At 38.4% G+C, this 13,326-nt stretch overlaps 2 protein-coding genes across 2 annotated transcripts; one reads left to right on the top strand and one right to left on the bottom strand.

Annotated features, from left to right (window-relative positions):
- Positions 1-529: 529 nt before the first annotated feature.
- Positions 530-2,452, bottom strand: LOC136279620 (uncharacterized). The gene is made up of 3 exons (XM_066163562.1): positions 2,309-2,452; positions 1,901-2,202; positions 530-1,699 (listed from the first exon to the last, which is right to left on the bottom strand). The coding sequence occupies exons 2-3, from the start codon at positions 2,123-2,125 to the stop codon at positions 530-532; spliced, it is 1,395 nt and encodes a 464-aa protein (XP_066019659.1). The 5' UTR covers positions 2,126-2,202; positions 2,309-2,452.
- Positions 2,453-11,287: 8,835 nt separating this feature from the next.
- LOC131794221 (uncharacterized) lies at positions 11,288-12,580 on the top strand. The gene has a single exon (XM_059111739.2). It carries the CDS (start codon positions 11,288-11,290, stop codon positions 12,578-12,580), a length of 1,293 nt encoding a protein of 430 aa, XP_058967722.2.
- The last annotated feature ends 746 nt before the right edge of the window (positions 12,581-13,326 follow it).

The raw sequence follows: 13,326 nt of genomic DNA, 5'->3' as shown, positions 1-13,326 counted from the left end.
GTGCCTCTACCATAAAAACTGAGAGTAAAAGTAAAATATTAATAGCTTAGCATGCTTTTTGTTTGAGTTTACTCCTTGAATCAATTCTACTGTTGTGTTAGAATATTAAGTTATTGGAGTGTATCAGACATGCTTGTGATATAACCTTTCAAACTATTATTGGACAGATGGATTTTCATAATCAGGGGGACATTCCATTTTACAGTTCCATTGACAGCAACTTCAGCCTCAGTATTATGTAATATATTCTTTATCACAGTTCATGGTATGTAAAAATGTACACAACTACAATATTGCATTAACCAAGAGAATTTAAAAAAACTATTTCTTTTATGCTGGAGTTAGTTAACACAACTTCAAATTGGAATATTATTAACTGCAAAGTAGTAGTAACAGTATCATTGTAAATGTTATTGCCTCACATGTTTATTATTTCAGTATTCAGTTGTCATTGATGACATCATTTAATTCAATTAATCATTTGCATAAGCATATAATGTATATTTTTGACAGTAGATGTAAATCAACTTCACATTTGAGGCTCAAGAAGAGGAGTTAAAAAGTTAGTAAGATAAACACTTACAAAAAATATTTGATCGGCTACGTGTGCTAAACTCAAAGGTAAAGTACCTTCTAGAATATGATAGTTCTTTATGCGACCAATAGCACGCTCAACATGTATCCTCACTGATGCAATGCGGGCTGTTTCCTGGACTTCATCAGCTGTCAGCTGGTCTCTGATGCCCTTAAAAGGTGGGATATTTAGGTGACAGCCTGGTGGCAAAATACCACCAATATCAAATCCTCTGTCAGCCATTACATTGTCCCCAGGTTCTAATAAGTGCATCACTCCTGATTGTTGTGTGATTTCCTTGTCAGAAACACGGCCACCCCATAGCTTTGACACAAATGTCACTTGACCATTTGGTGATATTCCTACTAATACTTTGAAAGTGTTATGATGCTTGTAGTTGGACCATGTCTGTGACTGTGCAAGCATTGAAGATGGAACTTCAACATAAAGCTCAGTGCAATCAAGAATGATACGAGTAGTTGGATACAATCTAAACTGATCAGGCATGTTCTTCCTTACAAGATACTGTGAAGGAAAGGGAAATACCAACTGCAATTCTAGCTTTAGAAAGTTCACCCAGGTACAAAATATTCTGGAAAATTGTCCAGGAGATATTCCAAACCTACTTGCAATATCCTTAACAAAGAGACCAACTTTCAATCTTACCAAAACCATAAAAAATTCAGTAAGTGGTGAAAGTTTTCGCTTTGGCCCAGGCTTTCTTCTTCCCTCTTCTTGATACGCATATGAATCTGGTGCATTGCATTTATTCCAGTATTGCAGCTTTGCAAGTTTTTCTTTGAAATATTCATAAAATCCTATTAAAGTCTCATAGCTTGGAAAGCCAGTGTAAAATGTAATTGCATCATTGTCATCTTTAAAATTATCCAGTTTAAATTCACGATCTTTGTACTCCTCTAGTTCTTGTTGTAGGTTGCCAACTTTCTTTTGTAGATTATCAACCATCTCAGTCTGTACTTGTAACCTTTCTTCCATAGTCAATATGTACTCAGTGCTGTTGTTTGGTGACTTATTCAGTTCAAATGCATAGTTATGGTCATGAGAAATAGGTGCACAGTTGGACAGCAGAGGCCATGAGATATCAGTTTGGGTTGACACATCACACTAAAAAAAATATGAAATCAAAATTAAACTGGTTTCAACCTATTTACACAAACTAGCTTTTTCATGTGATAACGTAGGTTGTTTGCCATGTACATTAAAGAACATTGCAGCACAAAGATGCAAGCTTTATGGTTATTTTAGGACAACTTTCTAAGGTTTATGCATAATTAACTATGGTTAATTAATTATGGTTTATGTTACCATAAGTGAAGGCAAGCATTCTGAATGAATTGCTTCAACATGAAACACTTCCTGGTCCTCCGGTTCATTCGAATTCTGAAAGGTTTCGTAGCCCATATTTACAGTCGTATTACATGTTGATGTGGTGGTTGTTGGTTCGGTTGTTGTCCCTTTTGAAGTTGTGGTGGTTGTTGGTTCGGTTGTTGTCACTTTTGAAGTTGTGGTGTCTGTCGAATTGACTGACATTGGGATTCGTAGTTTTGGTGACGCTCTTTTCTGTTTACAGATACCAGACGTCCACCGAAATATCGATGGTTCAGCTCCTGAAATGAATATATTTTATCAGTTCATTGTGTTTATAATTTGAGAATGGACTCGTTTACGTAAAGCAGCTACAACTTAGCTGAATCAACTTATATAAACTCTTACCATCACGTAATCTACTTCTACTTCCTCCTGGACGTTTGAAGATGTCACTAGCAGGAAAATGCTGTTCGCAAATAACAGTATTTGAAGTAACTACGAACCCATCTCGACCGTTGTGTCTCTTGATAAGGTTGCACCATCGCTGTATTAATGAACGCTTTTTCGGGAAGTGAAAAAATCGCAAGCCAGACGATTTTCCAGTGCGTAAATATTCTATATTCGTACATTCAGAGGCCGCACACTCCTTTCCTCGTCTCGCTTGCTTCTTTCTAGTAGTTTTGTGCTCCATTTTCGATTATATTAGCGATTGTGTGGTGAACAGACGAGATGCGACTCAGGATACGCCTCACTTTCGTGCACCAGCGTGAGCCTTCACGGTCTTAGTCAGCGGATGTTCCGAGTGACCCTAAAAGGGACTATCGTTCCAGGACAGCTACATCAAGACCCAGCAGAATACTAAAAATCTTTGCTCGCGATAAAATGCACCTCTACACTAAGGGAAGCTTATATACACTCACAGAAAGTGAACTACAAATATTTACCCTGTGTTCGCGTTGTGTTGAATACAATTCAAGCTTTATTCAAGCAAATTTCGCTATAAACATGCACTGAAACAATGCAAATACACATTCATTGATAATTTTCACGATTGATTGTAGTTTGAACGTGGGCATCTACAAAGAATTACATTTCTGTCAAGCTCGGCTGAAATTACGCGACATATAAATCAAGCCACATTTATAAATTTACCAGCATCTTCCTCTTCACGGACATTGCTATCTTGTGTTATTTTTGCTCTTTTCCTTCGGCTGGGTTTGGTTTCAGATACAACCTCCCCACCGCTGAAGGCCACAAAAGAACGCAGAAATTCCATTTCACTCACTGGAATTAGAAGTACAACCTAAAACACGGCATTTACGTTGAGTAACAAACTCCAAAACAATCAATATGCTTTCACAAGTGAAACAACAAAAAAGGTGTTAAAATGCATGTATATGAAGTACGATACCTGTCTAAATTCTTCTTCTGTAGATGCCATTCTTGTTGTTTTCGCTTACCTTTTCACAGAGCCGAGAAGTAAACAAGCGAAAAACCTTCCCTTGTGCAGTCGCCTGAAAAATTACTTCGTGCGAATTGCGCGGGAGTACTACACGCCTGGGTGAATAAGCCAATCAAAGCAGAGTATTCCAATTTGTGATTGACGGGCTGAGCCGCTCAGCCTCAATTTATAGGCTCGCTCCGTGTTTAAGTATACTTCTCTAAGTATACTTAAAGTATGCTTTAAGTACAAATAAAGTATACTTTTCTAATTGTTTAAAAGTATACTTAAAGTATACTGCATTACTGCAAGGGTAAATATAACACAGATCAATGTCTCCTTGGTGCAATTTTAAATGCAGCAGAACACTTGTCAAGCTTGCCTTCGTTTTTGCAACTTTTGAATACAACATGAAGTAACTGGCAAAATGGCTTATTATGAGGGAAATTAGTGGTCAAGAACATGCAGACTCATGACTTATAAAAAGAAGGAGGGCATGCAATTTCAGTTATTCAACAATTACCGGATTTTAATTCAATGAGCTTTGCATGGAAAAGAAATAAAGAGTCTTGTCTCATCAATGAAGGTATTGGAAGTACATTAAGCGAAGAAAAAGAGAAGCTGGAAAGGGCAGTTTCGGCAAATCGCCAGTTTGAATCTCTTCAAAGGTAAATATAATTTCTTCAGCTTAGAGTCATTTCCATAGACATAAAGTTGTATGGCCTATTTTAACAGATTACCAGATTTTGCTCCAAATGCCAGGTCATTAGAAGAGGATTATACCCTGAGCAGGAATACTACTGACATGATTTAGTGAGAAGAGATTGGACTTAGAGCAATGTTTATATACTAAAAAATAATAATAGCCTTTTAGAGTGTTTATCAGAAGGCTGATCATCAGCTGAATTTATTTGCTTTTTTGCAGGTCTCATGCAACTTTAAATACACATGAAGCTAGACCCTCTGTTGATGTAAGGTTTAAAATCTGTGCCATCCCATTACAAAGTAGCAGATGAAAATTGCGATTGCAGGGAACTCTTCAGCTTATCATTTTGTGGCTTACACACCTCACCCACTCACCCTGTTTTTGCTGGCTATGCTATTGAGCACTATTTCAAATTCATTTTTTTCAACCTTGATTTTATTTTATTGGAGAAGTTGTTTAGTTTGTTGTGCAAGCCAGGAATTGTGTCTCTCACTTTATACAAACAAAATTTGTGTCAAGTCATTATTAGCACTAGAGATTTATAAGCTGGCAGCATTCATAATATTGCAACAGTTCTGAGGAAAAGAGCAATCCCTTTTTGCTGTGGGAAATGTCTTAACTACAATTAGTTATAGCTTCTGACAAGCAACTACCAGTATCAGCCTGCATTTCCAAAAAAAAGTCAGACGCAGTTTACTAGGAACACAAACTTGAAACCTAAATGAACAGTGATAATTTAGTTACTTACGGGTATTTGGTATACCTATAATTCCAGGATTTATCTGAAATAATCACAAGGCTGGATGCCATAGAGAGCAAGCTTGATCTATTAATTAAACAGAGTTAGGGTAAAAAATACCCTGAAGCTGCAACAAATTCCCCTACTCCAATTTCCAAAAAAAAGAGATAAGCCTTAACTGAATAGAAGAGGCAAACTGCAGACAAATATAAAATGCTTAAGTCTAATATCCAATGATTGAACACTTTTCCAGGAAACTTACCCCAGCAAGGTTAAATTTGTGTTCCCCTTTTGAAAAATAAATTACAAGATTAAGCGGATATTGGACCTGTACCAAGAGAGCACTCTTAATTACATGAACAGTTCTGTTCGAGTCTATACATGTGTGTTACCAAATGCTCAACAGGCATATACCTGACACAAGCATAGTTAAGGGTATAGCCATACAAAATGTTTTCTCTTGTACTTCTAAGTAGTAGTAATTCCTTTGCAGAGTGTTGAGTCCATTGGGGTGGACAGCGATGAAGAAGATTCCTACTTGGTAATCTTTGTTTAACATTTTGTTTCGTGAGTTGACAGCCAATAAATTTTCTCTTCTTTTGCCCAATACTGCCTACAATTAAAGACAATCCTTTGGTTGTACCTCCCCAATCCAGGTCTATAATGGAGTTCAGCTTTTATCTCTTAAGGCACCCCCAAAGGAGCCAGCACCGTATGCTACCAGGTTGGCCGGGATAGTGTTTACGAAGGAGGAAATGTTGGCTGGGATGGTTCCCCCTTTGAATGACAAATATGAGAGGACACCACTTGATCCCGAAAGGATTTCAATTATTCAGCGTAAGTGTCGTCAATTAATTATCAGCAAAATGGGCATGAATTAGTTGTTGTGTTGAGGTGAGGTTGCAGTTTTGGTGGAAGTGAGTTTGAACGTCTGTTACAAGTCCCATTACAACTCCATAGCGGATTAAATGTGACTTTCTGAAATGGGTGACACCGCCGGATTTTTTTACCTCGAAGGCTCGGTTTATTCCTTTGGGCATTGCTTTCGGTGGCTGCCGAAAACGTGTCGGTTTTATTCGTTTCGAAAAAGGTGAGATATTTTGGAAGAAGACCAAAGGAACTGCGGAAGGTACTTCAAAAGACTTGGACAATAGTGTAATTAAGCTACCTTGCGCGAACAGACTTGTGATCTTGTATCCTTTTGTTTACATTGTCTTGAGATGAATGAACTCGAGATCGATTAACTGCAATCATTTGAATGGATTTAGTTTCTATTCACGGTGTATTTTTAGCCTTAATATGTTTTTAGGATTAAAGAGCGTCGCAAAAGATTTAAAAATGGATCTTGAACGAGTTGTTGTAATCACTGCGAAGAGCAAAAGCGAAAATAGTTTATCATTTCGAGCACCGATCGTTTTGTTTTGATCCGAATCAAGCAGATTCCCGGGAGAGTTTATTTCATCTGTTAACAAAAGAAAAATATCTCACCTACATCAAAGAAGTTGCGCTCTTCACGATCTTCGGAAGCATGCCGGCATGTCGGCACACTCATCGGAATGAATAAGTAATGAGAAAGAACAATAGCCTGAATATATGAATACTTAACAACCTCAATTTTTGAGGTAAACATTTAATCCGCTATGGAGTTGTAATGCACAGATAGTACAATGTACTCATGCAGATAGTGAAAAGAATTGTATGATGAATGCCATGACACACAAGTTCTTTGATTTTTTTTTCCTTCCGGCTTGTATTGTAAGGAAATACTCCACAAAGACTATGGATAAATTGTGGCCTGACATTTGAAGGGCTATCAACCAAAAATGCAATGATTTGACGAAGAAACAGACGCAATGATTATGATTATTCTTAGATACTGTATTTCCTCAAATTAGCACCCAGTGGCTCTAAAAGTCACCTTCCCCCAAATAAGCACCCATCCTCCTTGGTCATAATATCAAACAAGTGCCCCCATCGAATAAGCACCCCCAAGTCAAAAAGTGATTGCTTAATAAGACATTCAAAAGTTATATAAAATCAATGTTTAAATAGTGTTTTTTTTCTTTGTGGCCTTTTCTAAGTGTTAAAAGAGGATAAGTAATTCTCATTAAGTAATAAAAAAAGTTCTATCTTCAGTTTTTGATGTTTGGTTTTTAACTCATTTTAACTTACTCTGAGGTTTGTTTTGGCCATGAACCTATTGTCACCCTTGTTATCTACACCAAGTTTACATATCAAACCTCCACATCCATTCTTGAATAGTTAACATCTTCGGCAGTTTAGTTCATGCTTCACCCCATAAACTATCTTTCAGTTTCTGCTCATTTTCTTGTCAAAATTGGAAAGATCTGTAATATTTTTGCCAAGATCTTTAGGGATCTTCAAAATGTTTGACATGATCTTTGAACATTCAACAAGATTGTTAAGGATGTTGGCAGGAAAATAAAAGATCCCTGAAGATCTTGGCAAGAAAATGAGAGGTCCTTAAAAATCTTAAAAAGAATTTGAAAGACCCTTAAATACTTTTCAAAGATCTTTTAAGGACTTTCAAAATTCTTGTAAAGATCTTTGAAGATCCAGACAAGATCTTTAAGGCTCTTGGCAGGAAAATAAAAGATCCTAGAAGATCTTAGCAAGAAAATGAAAGATCCTTAAAGATCTTGACAAGAATTTGGAAGATCCTCAAAGAATTTTCAAAGATCATTTGAGGATCTTCAAAGTTCTTATCAAGATCTTTGAAGATCCAGACAAGATCTTCAAGGATCTTTAAAGGAAAATGAAAGATCCTTGAAGATAGTGGCAAGAAAATAAAAGATCCTTAAAGATCTTGGCGAGAATATAAAAGATTCTTGAAGATCTTGGCAAGAAAATGAAAGATCCTTAAGGATCCTGGCAAGAAAATGAAAGATCCTTGAAGATCTTGGCAAGAAAATGAAAGATCCTTGAAGATCTTAACAAGAATTTTAAAGATCTTCGAAGATTCTCCAAAGATCCACATGAAGATCCTCAACAGGATCCTCAACGGTCCTCATGAAGATCTTTAAGGATCTTTAAAGATCCTTCAAATATTTTCACCAGGGATTAACATGAGGAAAATCATTAGCCACACTTGCTTACTTCTGTGATCGAGCTAAAATAGTTTATACTTCACCAGTTGTCTTTCTGAGATAAGAAATCTTGCTTATTCAACAAGAATCAGAGATCAGACGAAATAATGTGTCAAGTAACAGAAGTCAACTGTGAAGCCTTAAAACATTTAGATTTACGTTCTGTGTTTGTTATAACTCTGAGTTATGAATCATTGTTCCATGATTAAATTCCACTTTCCTTCGACAACTTTTACATTTGTAGCTGTTCAAACTGAATTCCTTGCTGGCAGGGGTCTCTTTGAAGGGAATTACATGACTTATCAATACTAGTTTTGCAAGGGAATGTACTAAACTCTCTTGATTATCTTTTACTTTGAAGCCTATCGACAATGGTTAAGCCTGTGACTCTGGCTGCGGACATTCAGGCTGTCGACACTGCCACGCAACACTCATAGGCATTGAGACTTTCCCCAAATTCCCACTTTGTAAAGCACTGATCGGAACAGGTACCCTTCACGTCAATATTGCACTCCACGACATCATAGGAAACTTTGATGTTAAGTGTAATAAGAGCAGCTGTCTATGGACAGGAAAATTTCACAAGCACGAGCAGCACTTAAAAACGTGTGGAAAAATTTCAAATGCTGTGTGCCAATGATGGGTGCAGAGAGGTGGTGGCAAGGGAGAGGATGGCAGCACACACTGTGCAATGTGCAAAGCACAAGCTCCCTTGCCAGCAATGCGGTAGAAAAATAACAAGGGAATCTTTCAAGGAGCATATGGCTTCCCTTTGCTCTAATAAGAGAGTACTATGCCCACTAAGCTGTGGAACAAGCCTTCCACAGTAAGATATTGTCGGTTTAATTAAGAAATCAACTGTTAATGAATATTTAAGGCCAATAAAATATCCAAAAGTTGCACTAGCCAGCTCATCCCTGGTCCTAATTTTGATTATTTTGCAGGCTCCACTTAACACTGCATTTAAGTGAGTGCCCAGAAAGAGCGCTCCACTGTGCAGTGACTGGTTGCATTGCCATCACAAAGCAGAAGAAAGTGCCACAGCACTCGACAAATAGAGCCACCACCCACAGTGTTCTCAGGAAGGAGAAATCCAGCGTCTGCGGGACCTGATGCATTTCCAGGTGAGATGCTTGAATTATATAAATAATCAGAAAAGATATCATATGAACATGAACTGAACATTCGGTTTCATTTCAGAGAACCAAACCAAGATGGATTTTGGAAGGAAGAGTGGTGTTCTCCTTCCACTGGAGGGGAGAGAAATGGAGTAAAGTCAAGGGGCCACATCTATTCAGCACTGAGTACTGGTGCCCAAATGGGAACAGGTGGAGGGCGCATCTACAATTTGCGGGACTCTCCTTGGAGCTGGTGTCCATAGTGATGGCAGTGGTAGTGGGAACGAGGTTAGGGACTCACTTTTACTATTAAAGATAGACTCTCACTCTTAACTATGGAACGCAGTACAGAGGATAAATTATCGTTGCTGATAAGCCAGTGTACTTCCATATCGCTGACGTATTTTATGACGACTATCAATATCGTAATTTTTCCATATATCGGTAGGGAAATCTAAAACCATGTCTCCCAACCTAAAAACTGTTAAAAAGAAATCAACTTTATCGTGATTCACCACAAATCATTAATGACTTTACGCTCTATGTCTACTGAATAGTACTGATACCTGATTCCTGCGAGGAGAAGGTTTTCCCTTTCCTGGCGAAGGAGATAAGGGAGGGGGAAGTAGCAGCAAATACCCCGCTCTGTGAACAGGATCACATGGATCCAGAAAACATTATGATTGTCAAGTTTGTCTTGACATATTATCTTTTAAAAGAAGACAAGTAATTTTCCATTTATTAATTAGGAAAGGTAACGAGGTGGCAAACAATAACGCAAAAAATGGAAATCGTTTATGCACTAAAACAGAAGTCAATGCGATAAGCACAGGACAAACCGACATGAAATTTAAAGTATTTTTGAATGGAAAACACTTTTAGCACTTTTTCATTGAGATCTTCCGCTTTTTTTGCTGCATGTAATACCTCTCTTGGCTCTTATCTGGAACATTACTTAACTGGAAAAGTTCTCTACACGCAGTTAAGATAGAAGCATGCCGGTGATGCCAAAGACTTACTGGTGAGAGCATTTCCTCCCCTTACAGGAAAAGACCTTAGCAGGTAAGTACTGCTGCCTACATAATCTGTATCATAGGCTAGAAAAATGGTTCCGGAGAAAAGAGTGAAAACTACCGTGATAAAAGCAGTGAAATGCCGAAAAGGGGCGAGATTGGATGTAAACATGGATGAAAGAAAACTAAAGGTTACTAAAATCTTCCTTTACATGTCGTGCAACATTGAGAAGTTGTCACCAGTAGAGAGGATAAGCATTGGATATAAATGACAAGTGGTTAACAGCGCAAATATCCGTCTTTTTGCCGGCTTCATCCAGTCATTTGCATTGTTGTGTGGAATTAGTTACAGTCTTTTAGATACGGTATACATTTTCCTAATGTTCCATCAGTTTAATGCAAAGTTTACAATAAAGGTGTGGAATTGTATAGGATTTAATTCTTGTAGTTTTCTGTTCGCATGAAGGTCAATTTTTTTCTTACGAGAATCTTCTATAGGCCCATTTCCAGTCTAATGTATCACATTTATAACGACATTTGATCACCACATGAACATGCATAAACTGTTCTTTCACCACAGCTTTGTCATCTTCCATTTCATCATCTACATCCACTTCAACATCTTGATTGTCCACAGTCAGTTTACCACCAACATCTCGAGCCTCTTCAGCACCTTCATCATCTGCAGTCCCTGTACCACCAACATTTACAGCCGCTTCAACATCTGCAGCCGCTTCAACATCTGCATCCACAGTCATTTCACCACTAACATCAACAGCCATTTTAATATCTTTATTGTCCACAGTCAATAGATCCTTCCACGGTTATAGCAGCCATATTGGTTGGGGGTCAAACAAAACCTCGTTGCTAGGCAACGAGTCCCAGAATCTCCTATGATAATAAGACACGCATCGCTACCCGCGTTAAATTTTCGCTTTGTTCAGGAACAAGAATCAATATCCATCACTAAAAAAGATAAGACATTGATAAAGGTGAGTGACCTTTTTTTCTCTAGGCGAAAAACCTTTTATTCTCTGCGTTTTATGGGAATACTGGGATCGTTTTCTTAGAATGTGACCTCGCGGCTGACATAATGCCAGAAGGTCACAGTACTGCTTTTTCGAAAGACTTTTTGCAACTTAATTGGGCAGAGGAAAAGTTGAAATAAATATGTTTACGTGCCCTTAAAACTTTTTCGTCCAGACAGGCTAACATACTATTGAAAAACAATTAACTCGGCAAAGAGAAACCCTTGGCTAAATGGGTTTTGGAGATAAGTGCTGTGTCGGTGGCTGTAACAACGACAGAAGATATCATGTTGTCATCTGCTCTAATCATTTTCGAGACGGGAAGCCTTCTGTAAGCAACCCTATACCTACTCCTTTTTTGACTCCTTTTGAGCATTCAAATAGTAAGTCACCCAAAAGGCGGCGTCAATTAGAGTATCAAAAGGAGACTGCAACGCCAGCAGTAACAAAGTCAGTTGTACATGCTGGCCCTTCAGAGGTGACACCGGTTGATAATAGTGGTATACCTGCAAGTGATGAATTGATGAAAAGTGGAGACGATTCCTCAGGGTTAACACTGTGTACAGCCTGTGCACAAATAACCAGAGATGCTGATGTTCGACTCTATACTGGCATGCAAAATAGAGATGCTTTCAGAACCTTATTTGAATATTTACTCCCTAAAGCTAAGAATATGAATTACTGGAAAGAGGATAAGCAAACTGAGGCAGAGAAGCCCAAAAGGTACTCTGATATGACCATGGATGAGTCCCCAAATGTCAGGAAACCTGGCCCCCAAAGGAAACTAAAACTTGAGCAGGAACTTTTACTGATAATGATGAGGCTTCACTTAGCTTTGTCTGTTGGGGATCTGGCATTCCGCTTTGCAATATCAGACACTTTTGTCAGTTCAATTTTTATCTCCTGGGTAAAGCTAATGAAATGTGAGCTCTCATGGCTTATCAAGTGGCCCTCTAAGGAGCAGACAAAGAAAGTGCTACCAAAGTGCTTCGAAAAATACTACTCTAAAGTTCGGTGCATTATTGACTGTTCAGAAGTATTCATCGAAACACCATCAAGCTTAGAGCTACAGGCTATTTGTTGGTCAGACTATAAACACCATTGCACTTTTAAGTTTTTGATTGGAATAACTCCAAATGGATTAATTTCTTTTGTGTCTGATTGCTATGGGGGTAGAGCATCAGACAAATTTATTGTCATGGACAGTAGGTTCATGAACCACCTTGAGCCATTTGACCAAGTTATGGCAGACAGAGGCTTTAAGATTCGTGATGACTTGGCCATGTATCAGGCTACCTTGGCCATTCCCCCAAGTACTGTGGGCAACTTCCAAATGCCATCACAAGATGTGTTAGAAACATCAAGGTTGGCAAATGTGCGCATTTATGTAGAGCAGGCAATAGGTAGGGTCAAACACTTCAAGATTTTAAGTCATATAATGCCAATGAGCTGCCTTCCTTTGTGTGATGACATCCTCATTACATGTTGTAGCCTATGCAATCTTCTTCCTCCCCTATGTGAGTAATAAATATTTTCAAGAGAACCAAAAATACTAGTGCCTGTATTCTTCCTAGACAGTCTTGCAGTGATATGTAAAGTTGAAAACTGTTATGCTCATTCACTGCATGTAAAGTAAGCAGAGAGCAGTTCAGTTGCTAAGAAAGACGACCGATCTTATCACAGTGGGTACGCATCAAGTCTTTGTACAAAGCATTACGTGAAGCTGATAGAACGTGCGTGGCGGCCACGTAGCGTAACGTCGAGCACTCCTCCCTCAAAGCTTCGTGTTCCTTGTGCACAAGTCCCTTTAAATGAAGCAAATGGGATTGCTTGGAGCGCAGTTCTTCGACCAAGACCTCTCGCTGGTAGTTGTCGGCAGACTTTCTCCATTTTCGAGCTTTTCTTTGTTCGACTTGAGCAAAAGTAGGCACAACAAAGCTTAAAGAAATCAAGCCACGCATCGTAAATCAGCATAGCGTTGTTTACTGTTTTAAATGTGATTTGTGTGATTCAAATTACGTCGGATATACGACGCACCATTTGTTTCAACGCATTGCAGATCATCGATACTCTGCCATTGGTCGCCACCTGAGAGATGCCCATGGGAACATTGACTTACTCAATGAGAGCCAGTTTAGAATGCTTAAAAAATGTGGCACGAAATGGGATTGTCTTGTTTATGAAATGTTGTACATAAGAACAATAAGGCCCAATTTAAACACCCAGAGCGATTCCATTAGGGCCAAACTGTTGGTTTAATTTTTAACGCTT

The sequence above is a fragment of the Pocillopora verrucosa genome, chromosome 3, assembly GCF_036669915.1.
Source record: "Pocillopora verrucosa isolate sample1 chromosome 3, ASM3666991v2, whole genome shotgun sequence".
Classification (NCBI taxonomy): domain Eukaryota; kingdom Metazoa; phylum Cnidaria; class Anthozoa; order Scleractinia; family Pocilloporidae; genus Pocillopora; species Pocillopora verrucosa.
The sequence above is the reverse complement of the archived record's forward strand: the minus strand, read 5'-3'. Positions and strand labels throughout refer to the sequence as shown.